The sequence below is a fragment of the Propithecus coquereli genome, unplaced genomic scaffold, assembly GCF_000956105.1.
Source record: "Propithecus coquereli isolate 6110/MARCELLA unplaced genomic scaffold, Pcoq_1.0 Scaffold5, whole genome shotgun sequence".
Lineage (NCBI taxonomy): Eukaryota > Metazoa > Chordata > Mammalia > Primates > Indriidae > Propithecus > Propithecus coquereli.
In genome coordinates, this window is record NW_012150840.1 from 15,486,342 (window position 1) to 15,506,507 (window position 20,166).

General features: G+C 49.9%; 1 protein-coding gene across 2 annotated transcripts in view; it reads left to right on the forward strand.

Moving 5' to 3' along the window:
• The first annotated feature begins 17,231 nt into the window (after window positions 1–17,231).
• Window positions 17,232–20,166, forward strand: part of FLVCR2 (feline leukemia virus subgroup C cellular receptor family, member 2) — a 63,372-nt gene continuing 60,437 nt past the window's right edge. For both annotated transcript variants that reach the window (XM_012656206.1, XM_012656205.1), the window contains exon 1: window positions 17,232–18,236. In XM_012656206.1, coding sequence (XP_012511660.1) covers window positions 17,568–18,236 — 669 coding nt within the window. In that variant the 5' untranslated portion in view covers window positions 17,232–17,567. The remainder of the gene's footprint in view (window positions 18,237–20,166) is intronic.

Below are 20,166 nucleotides of genomic sequence, written 5' to 3' on the forward strand. Positions count from 1 at the left end.
TCCCGCCTCCAACATTGGGATCGAATTTCAGTATGAGGTTTGGAAGGACAAACATCCAACCTAGAGCAGCATCCACGTCTGAAAAGTGAAAAGCATCTTATCTCCTTTCTCTATCTTGTGGCATTTGAAGATACCGACACTAAACTTTCCAAACCATCTTGCAACTTGCAGCCACAGACACAGGTCCCCGTTCCTAGAGATCAGCTCTTCGTGTTTGTGCCATGTGAGCAATGCAATTGGGTTGGGAGTCAGATCAGCACCTGGTGCCTCCCATTCACCCTCACCTCCATTAGCACGTCTTCTCCCAGTAAAGCCAGCATTATCCACACAAAATGTTACCAACCGAACACTGACGCACAGCATGATGGGTGGAGTCACTCAAGGAGACTCAACTCCTTGGGGGGACCCTGGAGACTTGCTCTCTCTGCCCCCCAGCTAACCACACACCACCACCCTCTTTCCCTCTGCACTGGCTTCTGTTCCTTCCCCAATTCTCTTTGCTCCCTCCGACCCAACACCTTGTTTACGCTGTTCAGTCCTGACTGAAATGCTCTCTACCCCATGCTCCCCCTTCCATCTCATTCGTTCCTACCTTTTCTTAAGAGTTCAGCTTCGGAAAGTTTTGCCTGATTCCCAGACTAGATCAGAATCCTGCTGTCACGTAGCTTTATAGCAACACACACTCTTCCTTCATGGCTGTGAACACAGACTGAAATTTAACATTTATCCGAGGGATTATTTGATCAACATCTGTCTTCATGGTGACTGGCCCAGAGTTCCATAAGAGCAGGGATTGTGTCTGTTTTCCTCACCTTTGTATTCTTAGCCCCTTGCACCACGGCATAGAGCCTGCCACACGGTAGGAATTCAATAAACCCACTTCTATGATAATGACATTAATCTATGGATCCATTTATCCATGAGGGCTCTGACCTCATGACCTAATCACCTCTTGAAGGTCCTGCCTCTCAACACTGTTACAATGACAATTAAATTTCAACATGGGATTTGGAAGGGACACGTAAACCATAGCTATCATTGAGAGATGATGATAAAGATGAGATGTTGTCCACCCACATCATGGCCAGACCACCCAAGGTCACTCACGGTGGGCAGTCAAAGGCTGTCTAAAAAGGCCATTCCCTAAACCATGAGCAAGAGCAGAGACTGTCTTTGTCTTGTTTACTGCTCTAACCCTAGTGCCCAGCAGAGCAGGTACTTAATACTTACAGGTTTGATAAATGAATTAATGAATCATAAATATGAAGGATGGATTCATTCATTCATTCATTCATCCATATATTCTCAAAGCTTGTCTACTTCAGGTTGAACACCTTGAGTTTGGACTGTGACTAGAGTTACCTGTGGCTCCCTCAGAGGTTTGTGTCTCATTGTTTGTCCCCTGCTGATTGAGGGAACAAGGCCATAAGACCCCCAAATCCTGAGGAAGCAGGGCTGGCTGGGCTGATGTGGTGACTTTAGGAAGGTTATCGCACTGCAAGGATGGGGATCTAGTTCTGTCTGGGTCTAACACCTGGGGGCTGAAGACAGGGTGTCACTGAACTGTGACCTAGAACTGGGATGGGGGTGATTAGAGTGATCATTTTTTGCCATGCAAAATCCATGACTCCTTCTTCTGGTAAAGTACCCAAATTTCCTTTCTCATGTGTACAGCTGTCAATCAAGTGGCCTTGCCTGCCGCCATGTGACCAAGTCTGGGCCAATCAGACTCTCTCTTGGGAATTTGACTTTGGAGCAGAGCAAGAGAAAGACCCAAAGATAGTTGGGGCTTCTTTACTGCAACTGTGAAGCCCTGACCAGAGAATTCCTGTGGTGGCGAAACATCCTGGCCCCTCCATTATTCTGAACCTTGTTCTTCAGCCTTCCATTGAATTCTATGAGTTGCATACTGTCCTTCCAACAAATTCATTTCCTGCTAAAGTCAGCCAGAGCAAGCTGGTTTCATAATAATGAAACCAAAAAAATGGTGATTCATAGTACCTGGGTTTCCCAGGGAGGGGCAAGGAGGTGGGGAGCTGAATCCTAATTCTCAGGGGCTAACAGGAGCAGACTGCTTTCTGAGGGGCTTCTAGGATGCCCCGTGCTCCATCAGAAACCAGGCATTCAGCCAGAACCACACCAGCCTCTGGAGTGTCCGACCTGGATACAACACATTACTGCTCCTGGCAGGAACCCCAGACTCTGATTCGAAAACCACCACTGGGAGTTGCAACTCAGCCTCCAGGCTTCACTCCCCATCCCCTTCAGTCCCTTCTGTGTGGGGCTCAGCCCATCAGCCAAGGGGCAATATTCGAAATTCAGGCCAGGCACTGGCGGTCAGAATGGGGTTAGAGCAGGGTCAGGGCATGCCTCTGCGGTGCTGCATGGAGGAGCACTGGGGCAGTGGCTATTGGGCAGCCAGAAACTAAGTACCTTAATATTTTAACAACCAGTTCAACTTCACTGGGCGCACGCCACCCGGGTACAGCTTAGCTCCTGCGGGACTGTGAGCACCTCAGAAGCGGGGACTCTCTCCAGCGTCCCTTGTAACTCTGCCCCCTCTCCCTTTGCTTCCCCACCTGTCCCTGCCTCGCCAAGGGCCGTGCACAGAGCAGGTGGTTAACATAGATTTGTAAATAAAAACTCCAGGATAGAAGAAAGAAAATAAAGAGGAAGAAAAGGGGTGGAAGGAGGGAAGGAATGGGTCTGTTCTAGAAAAATCACACCATGAACCTTCCCGCTGCCTTCTTACTCCTCCACCCAGAGTGTTTATCTACATGCTCATTTCAAATAAGCATTAGGCACACTCTTGACAGGAAAAAAGGTGCAAAATAAGGTTGATGTATGGAAGAGTAAGGGGTAATCTTCTTGCTGGGGTTTATCAGTTTTCTCATTTTCTGTTCACTCTATTATTTTAGGAATTATTGTTATTCCCATTTTACAGATAAAGAAATAGACTCAAAAGAGATTAAATGGACGGGGCATGGTGGTGCATGCCTATTGTCCCAGGTACTCAGGAGGCTGAGGCAGGAGGATCGCTCGAGCCCAGGAATCTGAGGTTGCAGTGAGCTATGACGACACTGCACTCTAGCCTGGGTGACAGAGCGAGACTCTGCCTCAAAAACCCCAACAAAGAGGTTCAGTGGTTTGCCCAAGCATGGAGATGGGACTCAAACTTACGGTCACTGCCTCCGGAGCTGTATACCAACCTCGGTGCACTTGGGGGAACTTCCCAAGTCCCAGGATGACAGCCGGGCGTTTGGACAGCAGTCCTGGGGTGGTGCTGCCACCTAGTGACAAGATAGAGCGCCATGGGGGTCCAACCAGGCCCCCTCCTCCTTTCCCCGCCCTGCATCCCCATTTCCCAGCTTGAGAGAGACCTGGACCGCTTGAGATCTGCCTCTGGCAGCCGACTGTAACTGGTCTGGGCAGGAGCTTGGATGCAGAGAACTGACCTCGAGATGTAAGCTCACAACTCGTTGGACTCCCTCACCCTGTGTCCCAGAGCACAGCTCTGAAGAGATACTTCAGTGAGTGACCAGGGGTGCAAATCTCCGCAGGTTTGGGGCTCAACTTGGTCTCCAAACACAGCCTCTGAAGACATTTTACTGTGAAGATCAGGGTTGATTACATCCTGCCCTCGGGCCACAACTTCTGCCTTCAGTGTGGGAAGCGTGTCTACGTTGGAGCCTGCTGCCTGGTGTCTGCCCTGAGTATACACACCACGTTAGGAACTGAGCTGGCTGCGTCGACTGCGCAGTCCCGTTCACTGAGCACCTGGGCGCTCCCTGGTACCACGTTGAGCAGCAGCCTCTCATTTCACCCGAAGCCCAAAGACATCAGCACGACTCGCCCACGCTCACAGAGCAGAGACCCGACCCCTGATCCTCAGACTCCAGGTGCGTTGCTCTTCCTGCGCCCCGCTTCCCCCCCACTTCTGCAAACCCACGAAACCTTGTTTTTGTTCGCCTAGTCATCCAGACGCGATGACTCAAGGGTCGATGTGGGACAGACTGTCAGGGAAGAAGGACCTGTGTCAGCACGGTGGCTTTCCTGACCTTTAAGGCAGCGAGGAGTTACCTCAACCTGAAACGTGCGGCTGCCGAGTGATTTCAGTCTCAGCTGAACCACGGACACGATCGCCGGGCAGATAAGCAGGAGCCATTCCCACTGCCCGTGCGTCCCTCAGCTCTTTCCCGACCCTCTGCTTCTCCCAAGCCCAGCGTGGAAGCCAGAGGCTAAGTTTTCCTTTTAGATCCTGCTCCTGGAGTCTTGTGGCCAATGGAGGGAGAATAAAGTGTCACCTCTAGAGGGCAGGACAGGCTTGACAACATGTGTATCACCGTGACCAAAATCAATCTAGTACCTTCTCTGATTAGTTCTCAAAGGTTGCCTCCAACGTGCATAATTTGTGCCAGGAAATCCATTTTGTGCTACTAAAACCAGTTGCCCATAGTGACAAAATAAACAGAACAGTCAGCTCTGCACCTAATGAGGTGTATATAGCGGGGACAGACACCCAACGACATGCTCCAAAGTAGATCTTTTGACCTGAAACATGCAGATTATCCATCCAAGCCAGTGATTTCTTACATGTGCTTTGGAGGTCTGATGAAAACCATCCATCCCGGCCTTCCCCTTTCCATAACACAGGTATACTCCTCCATGTGGATTATACGACTTCAGGGGTTCACAGGCTCCTGGACCCCATTTGCAGAACTGTAGGTAAAACCAGTTAACATGGCAACCACCCAAGACTCAAGGACCACAGCTGCTGGCAGAGCACGTGGCCAGGACATGCGGCACTGCGTTGGCATTCAGACGCTCTCGTGGTCGTCACAGTTTGGTGAGCCAGGAGGTCCTCACGCTTGTCGGGAGTAAGCCTACTTGATGTGAAGCAGAATCTTTGATTCAGGGGCCACTTTGATCTGTCAACTCTGACACAACATGTCCTCAATGGTGAGCAGGAAAGAGTGGGGATGAAGGATGCATGAGGTTCAGGAACTGGGGAAAGATTCACGTTAAGTACATTACTCGATAATAATTTTTAAGAGATTGGAAGCCACGTCGATTTTCAAAATAATATACTATAAAAGCATCTGTTTGACCAAAGCTCTGGTGCCGGCCGAAGTAGCCCTGTCCAGTGCCCTCTGAGGACAGTGCATGGAAGATTAGGCCAAGCTCTGCGAGATGGCTGGCAGCCCGCGGAATATGATCCCCCTGCCTTCCAAAAACAAATCTCCTCTGTAATGCCATCATGATGCCTGGAACCCTTTTCTTAGAACTTTGTTCCTATGATGTAAGGTATTCATTACCCATGACGTGCTTGTGAGTCCCTTGATTTGGTTTCCAAGTTGGCACAGGGCCTGTTCCATTCGCATCTCCTCTTTCAGAATCAGCCTGACTCCCCTGCCGCTTCTCTCGTACCTGCCACACGTCCCAACCGCTTATTGGTTCCTTCATTCAACAAAATGCACGTGCACCCACCCCCCTGTCAGACACCCTGCTGGGAAGTGACGATGGAGGGATAACAAAACAGAGCCAGTCCCTGCCCCACGGAGTGCATGATCTAATGGGGGAAATAAACACCAAAGGACTAATTATTCTAATTAAGTACTGGCAATTGTGGCACATGTCCAGAGAACTAGGACAGCACACACCCAGAGCACCTGACCTATTTCAGGGAGCAGGGCTGGTCTGGGAAGGTTTCCCTGCAGAAGTGATTTAAACTGAGCCTCAAAGGAAGAGTAGAGCAGAGCAGATGAGGAAGGCAAGGAAGAGCATTGTAGGCAGAGGGAACAGCATATGCTCAATGTGGCCCGTGTGAGGTATGGAAATTCTATCTCATGGCCTGAGGAGCCTAGTGAGGTGCCCAAATAACCGGGGAGTTGGTCCTTCCTCTTCCTAACTTTACCACCTCCAAAAGTACTGGTGCTGAGCTTCAGTTCCACAGAGGGAGCCCCCATGTTTCACAGCCGGTGACACACTGCAGTCAGCTGACAAGACGGGACCAGCCACCTGTCAGCACCCCCACACCTCTCCTCCAGCCTCTTAACTGCTCCCCTATAGGGTCCCCACACGGCAGCCAGGGCGATCCTTCAAACACAAGCCCACCACAGCACTCCTCCGCTTAAAACCCTCTCAGGGCGCCTGGCTCACTCAGCGCTGATAGTGAGCCCACGAGACCCACAGGATCTGGCCCCCGCCTGCCTGTCTGACCCCTCCTCCCACCCATCTCCCTCTCAGTCTCTCCACTCCAGCCACACGGCCTCCCTGCTGGGCCTCAGCCACACCAAGCACATTCCCGCCTCAGGGCCTTTGCACATGCCATTCTCTGTGCCCAGGACACTCTTGCCCCAAATATCACATGGCTAGTTTCCTCGCTTCTGCTCAAATGCCCCTTCCTCAGAGAGGTCTTCCCTAACCACCGTCTCTCTATCTTGCTACCTTACGTGGTATTATGTAGTGACTGTCTGCTCGACAGGATTATAAACTTCAAGAGGTTCAGGACCTTGCCAGTACGTTCACCGTTATGTTCCCTGTGCTTAGAGCAGCACTGGAATCACAGGGCTCAACAGTGTGTTGAATGAATCAATCAGTGAATGGGTGTCACCCTCCCACCCCCGCCTCCTCCCCGCTCTCACGAACTTCAACAAAGGGGAGCAAGGGAATGCTTGCTGTCAAGACCCCACAGATTCTTCCTGGTGCCCCAAACTTTCAAACACACTGGGCAGGAGCAGGATTTTAATAGCTGTGTTGATGATGGGGCTGTGCCAGCTTCTAGAAGACATGAGTGTCTGGGATACAGAGGGAAACAAGCCCCTTGGGTCCAGGTAGAGAGGGGAGACTGAGTCCCGGCCTGTGTGCCACCAAGGCTGTGAGGAGGTGGAACCAGGCTACGTCAGTAGTTTTGTGTTGTGGTTACCCGATTCACGGGCAGAGCTGGGCCACACCAGCTGATGAAATTTCGTGACAGGGCCGTTGCCATCGCGTGCTCCCAGCAGCTGTTTCCTATCTGAGGTCATACCCACTCCTCTAACTCCGTCTCCAGCTGCATGCCACCACCACGATCGCTGCTGCACCCATGGACTAGCTGTACTGGTGTTTACTTAATTTTTAAAGTTGCCTCGCTTTTATTACTTGAATACACATATTTTAAAAGGAAACCAGGAGCTATTAATAAGAAGATCAAAAGGCACCGTGTGAGAAGCAGGACAGCCCTGGCGCTAGAGGAAGGGCTGCTTGCAGAAGCTGAAGACAGAGGCCTGGATGGAGGGGAAGGCAGGAGCGGCCCCTGGGTGGGGAGTCCGGGTCCCAGGTGCTGGACAGGGGAAGGACGGAGTTGGAGGAGGTGCGGCCCCAGGCCCCCATATCTCCTGGGCAGGAGGGAAGAAGGGGGCTGCAGGCTGGAGCGGGCAGCGGGGCTTGGGGAAACTGAGTGGAGAGTGAGGAGGGGAGCTGATTGTGCGGGGTTCAGGCGAGCAAGGCTGTGATGGAGACACAGGGTGGAGGCTCAGGGCAGGGCCCAAGGGGCTAAGCTGGAGAGGACTCCAGGGGAGGGGGCCTGGAGGAGGCGCAAAAGTGGGTGCGGTTTAGGGAAGGGGTGCTGAGGAGTTGGGTGCAATGAGGGCCCTGGCTCAGGAGAGGGCCCCAAAGAGTCCAGGGGAGGATGGCTGGGCGTACAGGTGGAAAAGCGGGACTCTGGTGGGGGTGTTGATGAGGGGCACGGGCAGGAGGCAGGTGGGGGGGGCGTGTTGAGCAGAAAATGGGCCTGGAGGGAAAGGTAGTGGGGGGTGTCCCACACTCCAGATGGGGAGGGAGGACTGGGCAGGGAGTGTGTTAGTCACAGCTGGGCAGCATCCCTCTGTCATCCCTACACCACCTGGCATGGTCTATGCACCCCTACTCTAAAGCAAAAAGTGCCAGTCAGCCCAGGACTCCAGGGGTCAGAGGCCAGACACACGCCATCCTGTTGTGCAGAGGATAGAGTTTCTGGGAGCAGTGGTGATAAACAAGCATGCTAATGAATGAAAAATAACTCAGGGAAGACCAGAAGGTAAATTGTCATACAGAGATCTGTCAAAGGAAGACATAACTGCAGAAATCCACAGCTGCATTTAGATTCTAGAGTCATCTGCACAATCACAGAGATTACTGTGCACGAGAAAATGAATGGGCACAGGCACCCCTTGAACGTGGTGTTGCTCCCGGGTCGTTACTCTGGCAGATGGGATGGTCCTTATCAAGGTGGGCGATGCTTTCAAGCACTGGGTGGGCAGGGAACGAGGTCCCCTGCTTCTAAAGGCACAGGAATCCCAACGCATAGGAGGCAGTGGAAGGCACAGATCATTTTCTGCCTGGTTAATTGCCCCTCTTTCCAGAACTGCCCCTCCTCTGCTCCAATACAGCCCCGTTGGGAGCTGCCCTGTTCTTATATAGGCCTTGCCCTCAAGGTCATGGGTGGTGAGGCTGGGAATGGGCATCAATGAGTTTCTATTTAGGACAAAAAGTCAGGCAGCCTCTCTCAGACAGCGGAAGCTGTTATGATGTGAAACTCTAGTGCTGCTGGCTGCCATGTTTCCATGCAGAACGAGATTCGAAGAAGCAAGCTGACGCGCAGGAACATCAGAGAAGGCGAGAGTCCCAAATGTGTCCCAGTCCTCGGTTCTGGTCGTTCCTGGGGCTTTGGCCACTCTCTGCCCTTCCTGCTGCTGGTCAGCTCCTCCTTGAGGTCTCAGCATCCCCGAACTCCAGGAGTTCCCGAAACACACTATCTCTCAGCTGAAGCAGGTTCACACTGGGCATCTGCCATTGCAATCAACTCTACAATGGAAAGAAAAGGTTATTGGGAAAAGCTGCAGGTCCAATCAGCACTCTTGGTTTCCCCACTGGAGACACAGAAAGCACTTTCAGGGACTACTCAGAGCCCAGGGCAGCCGATGGCATCAACAGCAGGGTCTTCACACAACTGCCGACTCAGGAAAGCTAGAAGGGAATCCACAGCTACTTGGCTTTTATTTGGGAATTCTTTCTTTCTTTCTTTTCTTTCTTTCTTTCTTTCTTTCTTCTTTCCTCTCTTTCTTTCTTTCTTTCTCTTTCTTTCTTTCTTGCTTTCTTTCCTCCTTTCTTTCCTCTCTTTCTTCTCTTTCTTTCTTTTTTTTTTTTTTTTTGAGACAGGGTCTCACTCTCTCACCCAGGCTAGAGTGCAGTGGCATCATCATAGCTCACTGCAGCCTCAGACTCCTGGGCTCAAGCCATCCTGTAGCTGGGACTACAGGTGTGAGCCACTGCGCCCAGCCAGGAGTTGTTTATTTCTAATGCTTCTACATATTCACAATTCAGGTGAGCCTGAGCTGAGAGTCCTGCCCTGCAGCGTCACGGAGGCATGATGCCAAGGAGTGAAAGATGAGATGATGAATTCAGGATGCGTTACTTTCCATAAAATTTGATTATTGCATTTTCATGGGAATTCACACTCTGAATTTAGGCTCTCTCTACTCTTGATCTCAGAGTGGCTGAGGTCACTGTAGGGAAAGGGTGGCGGACAGAATAAAGGAATGAGGAGAGGGAGGGAGAGAGAGAGAGAGAGAGAGACAAACAGGAGGTGAGGCAATAGGACACGGGCACTTGTCTTTTACAGCCTTGCTAGCCTCTGTGTAACGTGTCAAGGTTGAAGCTGTGATTCTCCCTTGAGGTGGCAGCTCCATCTACCTAGTTGGTCACATCGGAATCCCAGGCGGGGCATTCTCCTGACTCCCCCCTTCTGACCCCACCTGCCCTCCACTCCTCCTCCCCTTCCCACCGCTTTCCATCCTCCTGCCACTGGCCAAATTCCACTCTGACCTGGGTCACCACAGTGGCCTCCTAAGAGGTCTCCCTGTCCCCACCCCAGCTGGATTCTCCACCAAGCAGCCAAAGCCTTCTCTCCAAATGACAAATCTAACAATGTCCCTCATCTGCTTAAAATCTCCCAGTGGCTCCTTTGCTCTTAGGATAAAGTAAAATAAACCCTTAATAACTAGGCCTGCCGGATCTGGCCACCACCTCTCTCTGGCCTCGCCTCTCACCCTCACTCTGCTCCAGCCACACTGGCTTTGTCCAGCTCCTTGAAAGGGAGGCTTCTTCCTGGCTCGTGGCCTTTGCACATTCTGTTCCCGCTACTGAAACACCCTTCCCCTCTCTTTTGCCAAGTCAGGTCCCACTCTTTTTTGAGACCTTGCTTAAGATCCAGCTCATCTGTCCCTCTTTACAAATTCTTACAAGTACCCCTCGTAGCACTTATCATTTTCCTCACGTATGTGAGTGTCTGACGTTTGTGCTCTCGACCAGACTGCAAGCCCATGACGTTAGGGAGGGACTCCGTCTGTTTTGCTCACCACTGGATCCTCAACCCCTGCCACAGGGCCTAGCTAAGTCTTATCTGTCCCTCCAGCCCCTGTCGAAACACCTCTCTGAGAAGCCCCCTCTGACTCCCCGCCTTGTCAATCCATGAGCCGGCATGGACCTCTGCCATGCATTTATCGGACCACCCTGCAATGATCTGCTCACGTGTCTGTCTCGCCACCAGTTTGCAGATTCCTGGAGGGCAAAAACCTTGTCTTTGCTGAGTTTTTTCCCCCTACACCTAGCACAGGGCCTAGTCTGCAGGAGATCAGTGGTGAATAAATGAATGACTCTGTCAAGACAGTTCCCTGGGCCTGGGTTTTTCCCCCATAAACCAAGGGGCAGAACCAGATGGTTTTGTCTGTCTTTTCTCTAACCCTATGGTTCCAGCATCACCTCACCCTGCCCAGCCAGTGCCTGCTGCTTTCTCATCCCCTGTGCCTTTAACTGTTGCCCTGGCAATTGATGAATCTAGCTGCTACCACCGTTCCTCTCTTCCACTATGCAAAGACGGCCTCACACCTCTGGGCTTTCTATAGATTATGCAAAAAAACAAAAAACATTTTACTATCCCCTTCCTCTTTGACTCATATTTTTTAGTTAGCTCTTTCTCATATTTATGGAGCAATTTTTTTGGTTTTTGAATTATTAAGAAGTATTTAAAATATACAAAAGGTATGAAGAATAACATGGTGGACACCCACGAACACACCCAGGGACATACAGCTGAGGACATAAAATGTGCTCCACGGACATGGGCCTTTTCTTAGAGGAGGACTAATACCATCTGAGGCCTTTCAGGGTCTACTCATGCATTTCTAGGGAACTGAAAATCGATTTCAAACCATGTGTCCAGGACAGAGCCTGGCGTCCACATGTCCAGGTAGGAGGCCTTTATTCTGCACTCTCTTCTGAGGAGAATGGGTCTTCCTCTGCCCTGAGGCCTCCACAGGCCTTGAGCACATTCCCTGCAAGGACAGACTTGGAGAATCTCTGCGCTGAGAGGACCCTGGAGGGAAGGAATCTGGACTCGCACTTGGCAGGGAACGTCCTCCCGCCTGTCCCCCCTGGGTGGGGCAGTGGAGCCCAAACACCGTGGGCAGGCACCCCAGAAAAGACAAAGGAAAGCAAAACAAACAAAATAGACATGAGCGTCCCATATAAGCTGGACATGTTGTCACTTATTTTGAGGCCATCTGGAGGTGGGACTCGTCTAGGAAATGCATCCAAAAAGTCGGTTCCCTCAGTCTTCTATTTCCCTTCTGGGGGCCAGACACAGAGCTACAGGTTGGGGTTTGAATATGAATAGGCCATGACTCAGAAACCTGAGGTGCTCACAGCAAGTAGATAACTTAAAGAAGTAAATAAACCTTTATGATACAACGTGACCAGAGCTACCACCAACGTGCACGTGCAGGGAGGGAAAGAAGCCTCCGAAGCACACTCAGGGCATAGAGGAGGGAGTCCTGGAGTCCTGGAGGAGGGATGCTTGCCCTGCATTGGGAAGCATGCTTGTGGGCAGCTGCAGGCGTTTCCGCCTGGCTGGGCCGTGGTGGGAGATGTGGCCAGAGCGACATCACAAAGGCCCTGTGTGCAGAGTGGAGGAGTGTGGGCCTTCTGAGAGCTGGAAATGGCCACTGGAGACGTCAAGGCAGGGCCTGAAGAGAACTGGAAGGCCCGAGAAGGAGTGTGGTGCTGAGCTGGAAGGAGCAAGAACATTAAGGAGGTGGCCGCAGGATGGGGGTGAGAGTCTGAACTACGGTGGTGTCAGTGGTGGCGATGAAAAAGCGAGGAGCGAGTCTGTAAGGAGACGGACACCCGTGGACGTTGTGAGTGGAGGGGGGGAATCTGGGTCGTTCTGAGGCTTTGTGTTTGGCTGACGGGGAGGTACCGGTGCTGTTCTTCCACAGGGAATTCAGAGGAGAAACAGATCTTGGCATGGATCTTTGGGACAGAATGGATGATGGGACAGAAGGTGAGTTGTAAATTGCAGGGATAAGACCCCACAGCGTAAAAGACAGAAGCAAAAAGAAGGTCAGAGAAGGGTCAGACAAGATTAGGGTATGGGGAGTAGGGCCTCCGACATCACCTATGGGCCCCAGCGAAGCAGCTGGATCTCCATTAAATTTGATTCCATTTTTAAATTTTAGGAGTTTTTTTTGTTTGTTTAAGAAAATGAAAGTTAAACATAGTTTAAAGAATCAAATATCAAAAATCAGTTGCCTACCCCTTCCTTTCCTGCTTTCCTGAGGAAACTACTTTCAGTTCTTATTAGATGATTCTTTTGGTGTTACCACCAGAGCTGCAAATGATATGGGCATATTGATACCTCCTGACTTCTTCCATGATAGGCATTTACATGCTGTGTCCTTTCCAATATTGCAGATGAGAGTTTCACCATTAGTCCCACCCTCATCTCAACCACACACGCACGTGCCCAATTCCTATCCCTCCCTCCTCCCAATAGAGGTATATCATAGTTTCGGGTATGTCGACTTCCAGTGTTCACGTTATTATGGCTGTATTCATGCTATGCAAACTGAATCACAAAATAATCACCATAATTATTTTTTTCTCTTTCCTCCATAGCTTTTTTAAAATTCTGCTGGAGTTAATAATGCCTCCCCTCCCCCATTTATTTGGTTATATTTGTGGTACTTATCATTAGTTCAACCCCTAATTCTCCCCCAATTGTGTGAACCTCCTCTCAATATTTTCGAACACATTCCTATCAGTGTCGCTTCCTTGAATAAACCTTCTCTGTAGTCTTCTGACCAGCTTCCATCTGAACAGACTGCTTTCCATTCCCAGCAAACAGCTGTCCCTCTGGGCTTTTCCTTTAGCTGGCGATTCCCATTGCCTGCCTCTTGTAAGGGATTCCTTGCTTCCACAATCTTACATCGTATTCTCTCTAGGGTTCCTCTCTTGTTTTGGTGGAGCACATCCTTTAGCAGCTTCCTAAGAGAGGATAAGGCAGGACCTTTTTTTGAAACTCTGCATATCTGAAAACATTTGATTTTCTTCTCAGACTTATTTATTTTGGTAGTTTGGGCATAGAATTCTAGGCAGGAAATGCTCTTCCTTCAGAACACGTTGTTTTACAGACTTTCAGTTTCCAGGCTTGATGAAAACTGATGATATTTTATACACTTTTTTTGAAAAAACTTTTTATGAAACCTGTTTTTTATCTCTCTGAAAGCCTGTTGGATCTCCTCTTTGTCCCCAGTTTTCTGAAATTCCGCGGTGATGTGTAACACAGCTCAGTTCTACAGAGATATATAATAAGCAGGTGGTATATGGTTTATGACATTAAACACTCCAGGCTATGCAAAGATATACATAAGTCCTTAGAGAGCTAGAAATCTGAGAAAAATGTAGGAGATAAGGCAAACAGAAAATTAATGATCATGTAGTATTACACATATAAATTATACATATAAGACTTGTAAGGGCAACATTTTTAGAAATTCCAAATGCTAGTATTTTAAGGAGGAATAATCCAGGGTCTCAACCTGATTCACTTCATTGGAACTTCCCAAGCACTCACCAAACTCCATGCTTCTCACATCTACAGCCCGGTTTAGCTGGTAGTAAGCTATCAGTAAAGGTGAGACATTGTGACTTCCAAGTCCTGTTCTTACTGCCAGCAGTTGCTGTTAGCCTCTAGGGGGCAGATTTCGCTACCAGTCTGCAGAAGGCCAGGAAAGGTTGAGTTTAATGCCAGGGGTTCCTGCAAGCTTCCTCTGGAGTCAGTTGGGGATAGAACCAGGAACCAGAGCCCCCTTTCAGGAAGCAGTCTCTAAAATGTATTTCTCCTTCTCCATCCAGGTGTACCTATAGACACCGATAGATAGAAAATACCAGCCGGGCGCGGTGGCTCACGCCTGTAATCCTAGCACTCTGGGAGGCCAAGGCAGGTGGATCACTAAAGGTCAGGAGTTCGAGACCAGCCTGAGCAAGAGCAAGACCCCCATCTCTACTAAAAATAGAAAGAAATTATTTGGACAACTAAAAATCTATATAGAAAAAATTAGCCAGGCATGGTGGCACATGCCTGTAGTCCCAGCTACTTGGGAGGCTGAGGCAGCAGGATTGCTCGAGCCCAGGAGTTTGAGGTTGCTGTGAGCTAGGCTGACGCCACCTCACTCTACTCCAGGCAACAGAGTGAGACTCTGTCTCAAAAAAAAAAAAAAAAAAGAAAATACAGATAGAACATACAGATAGATATAGTACATAGTCAGTTGCTTAATAAATGTTTTTTCAACATGATGGAAAATCAATACAGAATATTTCTCTCTATGTAATATCTACCCAATGGAGATAAGATATTGGGCAGATATGGAGCAGTCCGCCCCCTGGTGGGAATCTGCCAAGAGTCAGCACTACCCTGCCAGAATATCATTATTATTGTTGAAAACAAATACACACATTATCTTGTTTAATTCTCAGAATAATCCTATGAGGCAGATATTTTTAATCCTCATTTGATAGCTTCAGAAACTGAAGGATGGAGAGGTTAAGTGACTTCCCCATGATCCCGAAGCTAATAATAGCAGAACAGAGCTTCAAGTCCAAGCAGAGCCAATTCAGGGCTCACAACAGATCCCGACTCGCTTCTCCACAAAAGCAACTCCAAATATCCCAGGTTAGACCTCTTGGAATTTGTCATCAGGCTGAAGTGCTGCTTCAGAAAAGCTTATGGGAGAGGCCACATGGAAGGGAAATCTTACCATTGTTCATTCTGATGCTAATTCACTATGAATAACACACCTGACTCTCCGGGTTCTGGCTTCCTCATCTACAAGGTGGAGTTAAGAATAGATTCTGAAGAGTTTGGGGAGAGGTCCATGATTACCTAGGGAAAAGAAACAGTGAGAGGTCTCAGAAGGCCTTCCAAAAGGTTCTCTGCTCCCTAGAGAATGATGGGAAACACTGGAGGAATTTTGAGAATTCAGGACGTTAAATTAATGTAGAAATTTTTAGATGGGTATGAATTTCTTCTTCAAATATTCCATTATAATCCAACACCCCACAATTTCTACCAAAAAGTGGGTGCCTCCAAGCAGGGAGTGATCATGTGAATCTAGTTCTCTCTCCTGGGAGTCAGTGGTTCTAACCCCACCAGGGGTGCTCCAACTTGGATGACCTGGGGAGCCAGAAACATGCAGATGTCCTTGTCCTTCCTCAGAGATTCCGATGTGGGTATGGCCCAGGCATCTGGAATGTTGAGTCCCCACCATATGATTCTAATGTGTAACGTGGAGAACCGCTGCTCCAGAGCTTTAAATTAATTATCTTTGGTCTGAAGTTTAAAAAAAGAAAGAAAAAAAAAAAAGGAAGCAGAGGCACCCAGTAGCTCTCAAATTTTAATGCGCAAACAAACAAATCTCCTGGGTATCTTGTTAATATGCAGCTTCTAATTCAGTAGGTCTGCAGTGGGCCTGGCATCTTGCCCTTCTTGTCTTTTTTTTTTTTTTTTCTCCTGACACTGGAGAGGACTCTGCCCTTCTAACAAGTTCCCAGGGGGTGCCCATGCTGCTGTCCATGGACTGGGCTTGAATAGCTAGCCTATAGCTTGCACGATTACAGACTTGAAGGAGAATTAAGGCTAGGACCTTAAGTAAGAAGTTACTTCAGTTTTGTAAGCCTCATTTTCTGTAAAATGCAGTCCAGCAATACTAATTATATCACAGAATTCTTGTGATGCTTACTTGGGATAATACCTGAAACGTGTTTAGCACAGTACACCCGAGGTTATAGTTTTTTGCTAGGACAGATAGCCAGCATTCATGGAAAGCTTACTATGTGCCAGGAATTTTCTAACTGCTTTCATTTATTAACTCTTTCAAGCCTCAAAACAACACCGTAAGGCAGGCACTATTATTTCATCAGCCCCATCTTACAGATGAAGAAACTGGGGCACAGAGAGGTGGAGTACCTTGATCTACAGAGACACACCTCGGAGTAGCTAAGCTGGTGCTTGAACCCAAGGAGGATTCGGGCTCTTTACCACTGTCCCTCGCCGGGGCTGAAACGGCTCGGTGCGGCGAGTTAAGGGTTTCCGCCTGTGAAATGGGCTGGCACCGGCAGGTGGCAACCTAGGGCCACGCGGGCGCAGAGATCACTTACCAGACCGCGCTGCCCTAAACATTTCACAACACAACCGCTGACAGCTTCTGACGCTTCTCCGAACTCCCCTCTCCCTTCCACCCTAGGGTCCTCACCGTGGAGGCTGCCCAGAATCCATCGGGAAATAATAGCCCTACATAACAGGTTCAAATCTAACTTCCCCAAGACAAAATCACGTCCTCAGGGACAGCCGCGAGCAAAGCGAGTTTTCCGCAGCTCTACTTTAACCCAGGAGCGCACAGACCAGGAAATCTACAAATATTTTTTTATACCGAAAGGTCAGCAAGGAGTGGGGAGCCCAGCCAAGAGGGAGGAAGCCGGGGAAGCCCTCTCGGGTGTCCGGGAACACCTTGGCAGCGCCCGGCACCAGAGCACGCGCGCAGGGCGTGCGGACCGGCGCGGAGGAAACTCTATTTGCGAATTGCCTTGTAAGGGTCGGGGGATCTGCTCACCGGGGCCGCTGGGAGCGGGGCAAAGGAGTTTGAGGGGCAGTGCAAGGCGTGGGGGTGCGCGGGCGGTTTCCATGGCGCCCGGGGCGTAGGGGAGGAATGCATCCCGCAAGCGGTGGCGAAACAACTGCGCGGCCGGCCGGGCCGGGCTCGAGAAGGGAAGGGAGACGGGGTGGGGGCGGAGTAGGGGGATGGGAAGCCAGCCAGGACGGGGGCGGGGCGGTCACGTGCGCCCGAGGGGGCGAGGCCCCGAGCCGACCCGGAGCGAACTGAGCAAGCGAAGTAGCTGAGCCTGGAGAGAATTTTCTCCAGTACCAAAAACGCTGTGGGGGGAACCCAAGGCGGGAGCGGGCTGAGGCGTCTACAGCCGGCCTGGGGACAGCGATCGTTGCGGGTGGGAACAAAGAGCTCCAAGAAAAAGTGGGAGCAGGAGCGTGGAGGTGAGCGCAGGGAGCCCCACTAGCGGCTTTTGACGCTGCCTCGGATCTCCGTTTCTTCTGGGGCAGGCGGAGGCAAGTGTCCCGTCAGCTCTAGGGGACGGCCACTGTCCCATAAGACTGCTGGAGTCCTCAGCACCTCTGCAGGACTCCAGGGGAGGCTGTGGTCATGGTGAATGAAGATCCCAACCAGCAGGAGCGCGATGACACCCCTGCGCTGGAGTCACCACTCCGAGAGGACCGCAGCGTCTCCATCCACCCCAGCGTCTCAGCCCACCCCAGCGTCTCCATCCACCCCAGCGTCTCTGTCCACCCCAGCAGCTCAGCGCACCCCAGTGCCTTGGCCCAACCCAGCGACTTGACCCAACCCTGTGGTTCCAGCCCCGAAGACCTCAGCGTGATCAAGGTGAGCAGGCGCCGGTGGGCTGTGGTCCTGGTGTTTAGCTGCTACTCCATGTGCAACGCCTTTCAGTGGATCCAGTACGGCTCCATCAATAACATCTTCATGAACTTCTACGGGGTCAGCGCCTTTGCCATCGACTGGCTGTCCATGTGCTACATGCTGACCTACATCCCTCTGCTCCTGCCCGTGGCCTGGCTGCTGGAGAAATTCGGCCTGCGCACCATCGCCCTCACCGGCTCGGCTCTCAACTGCCTGGGGGCCTGGGTGAAGTTGGGCAGCCTGCAGCCACACCTCTTCCCGGTCACGGTGGTGGGCCAGGTCATCTGCTCCGTGGCCCAGGTCTTCATCCTGGGCATGCCCTCCCGCCTGGCTTCTGTCTGGTTCGGGGCTAATGAGGTTTCAACAGCGTGCTCCGTGGCTGTCTTTGGCAATCAGGTGGGTAGAGGAGTTTGTGGATGTTCAGAGGAGTGGGCATCTTATCATCGCTGGACCGAGTGTGTTAGATTGCACCTAACTACTGAGCACAGGAGGCTATGATTTTCTGACTGTTCAAGAGTGTTTGTGACTCAGGGTGACTGTGTGGCTGGGTGTGACCCACAGTGTGATGACTGGGTGATTGTGACTAAGTGACACTGTAAGAGAAGTGGGAAACAAAAGCAGGGGACCTGCTCTTTGGTCCACAATTTCTCCTTCCCCAGCAGAAAGCATGCTTCTTGAACATACTCTACTTTGTGTCATTCCTGAACCTGCGTTAGTCCACCAACTTAGACCTGTGACTTCAGGAATGTTCTTCTTTCTCTGGCAGAAGCCCCTGAGCTTCAGACTATTTTGATGCCATCAGAATTTGGCAGGTGTTGTTGGCTAGACCAGCAAGCTTTCCTAGAGTGCTGTACCTCCTGTACTGCGGCGTAAAATTGCAGAGCTCTGCCTGCTGGTGTTTGGCACTGTTCTTACCTTCTTTTATACACAGCTGAAGCCAGGACAGTGGGAACAATGCTCCTTCCCTGGGATTTAGAGCCAATTCCAGCAGGATGGAGTAGAAATCTCTCTGAATTTCCAAGGCCTAGAAGGGCTAGATTATGTCTTAATACTCTCTCCTTTCTTCTTTTTGCAAGGAGAATCCCAAACTATTTGCATCTCACTGTGGCTATGATCCAGAAAGTTGACCATATTATGAATCTGATGGTCTTCTCCAAATATTTGAAGCAAATATTAAGGGAAATATTTGAGACAAACCTTAAGCTGGACCACTGCCTCTGGGTCTCACCTCTTCCCAAGCACATGCAGTCCTGGCTGTGTGTTTAACAAATGATCAGTAATCCTTAGTTCTCATAGGTCTGTTTTTTCTGACCTGTTCATTTCATTTAGAAAAGTTAACCTTGCATTTAGAAATTTTGCATTTGGAACAGAAACTTTCCAAAACTTCTCTAATGGCAAATTACACTTCCGTTCATCTTTACCACCAAGAAGGTGATGTGAGCTAAATTTCCCTGTGTCAGTGAGTTCTGCCACTTGGGTAACTGCCTAAGCAATTGATGAAAGCAGACAGAGAAGCCACCTTTAGCCCACAAACAAGCAACGTAAAATCCCTTACCCCATTTTCACCTATGGCTGTGAATATTTTGAAGATTGAATTGATTCCAGGCCTGAAGTTGAAATTGGATGAATCTTTTGTTTGGGACAATTTAAAAGCAGGTAGTGATGATATTTATCGACCCTCTGTCTTCTAAAATAATGTGACTGTGGATTTTAACACCCTCATTGCAGCCCTGCTGTTGGATTTGGCACTATTGGGTTTTTCCTTTATAGGAGGGTAAAGCTAGGGGAAGAAGGGCAGGAGCTTGCCACCTTCCAGAGGGTTAAATATCCCTGTAAGCAGCAGAATAGAATTCAGACAAGGTCACTGCAACCCCAGGCCCACTGTTTGCTGAGGGCAGGATTGCTAACTGGGAGAAGCCCTCGTTGTTGGCTGGATGATGGGAGATTCTGTGTGTGTGTGTGTGTGTGTGTGTGTGTGTGTGTGTGTGTGTGAATTTGTTTCTACTGGGGTGTGAGACATGGGGTGGGAAATGTCACTGTGGGGTATAGTATACTCCTCCTTACAGGGAATGTCCATTCTAATCTTCCTGGGGTGCTTTGTGGAACTTTTTCTTCATGATTCTAATACCTTTTTTTGTTAATCATAAAGCACAAACTAAGAGATTTTCACACTCCTTCTCACACACCTGTGAAGGAACTTAATATTAGATATATCTTTAAAATTTAATAGGATCCTATTGCTGCTCTGACCAGTGGGGGTAAAATTGTATGGGAATAGCTATTCATCCCACCTCTACCCACCACCAAGGCCAGAAAATGCTGAGAA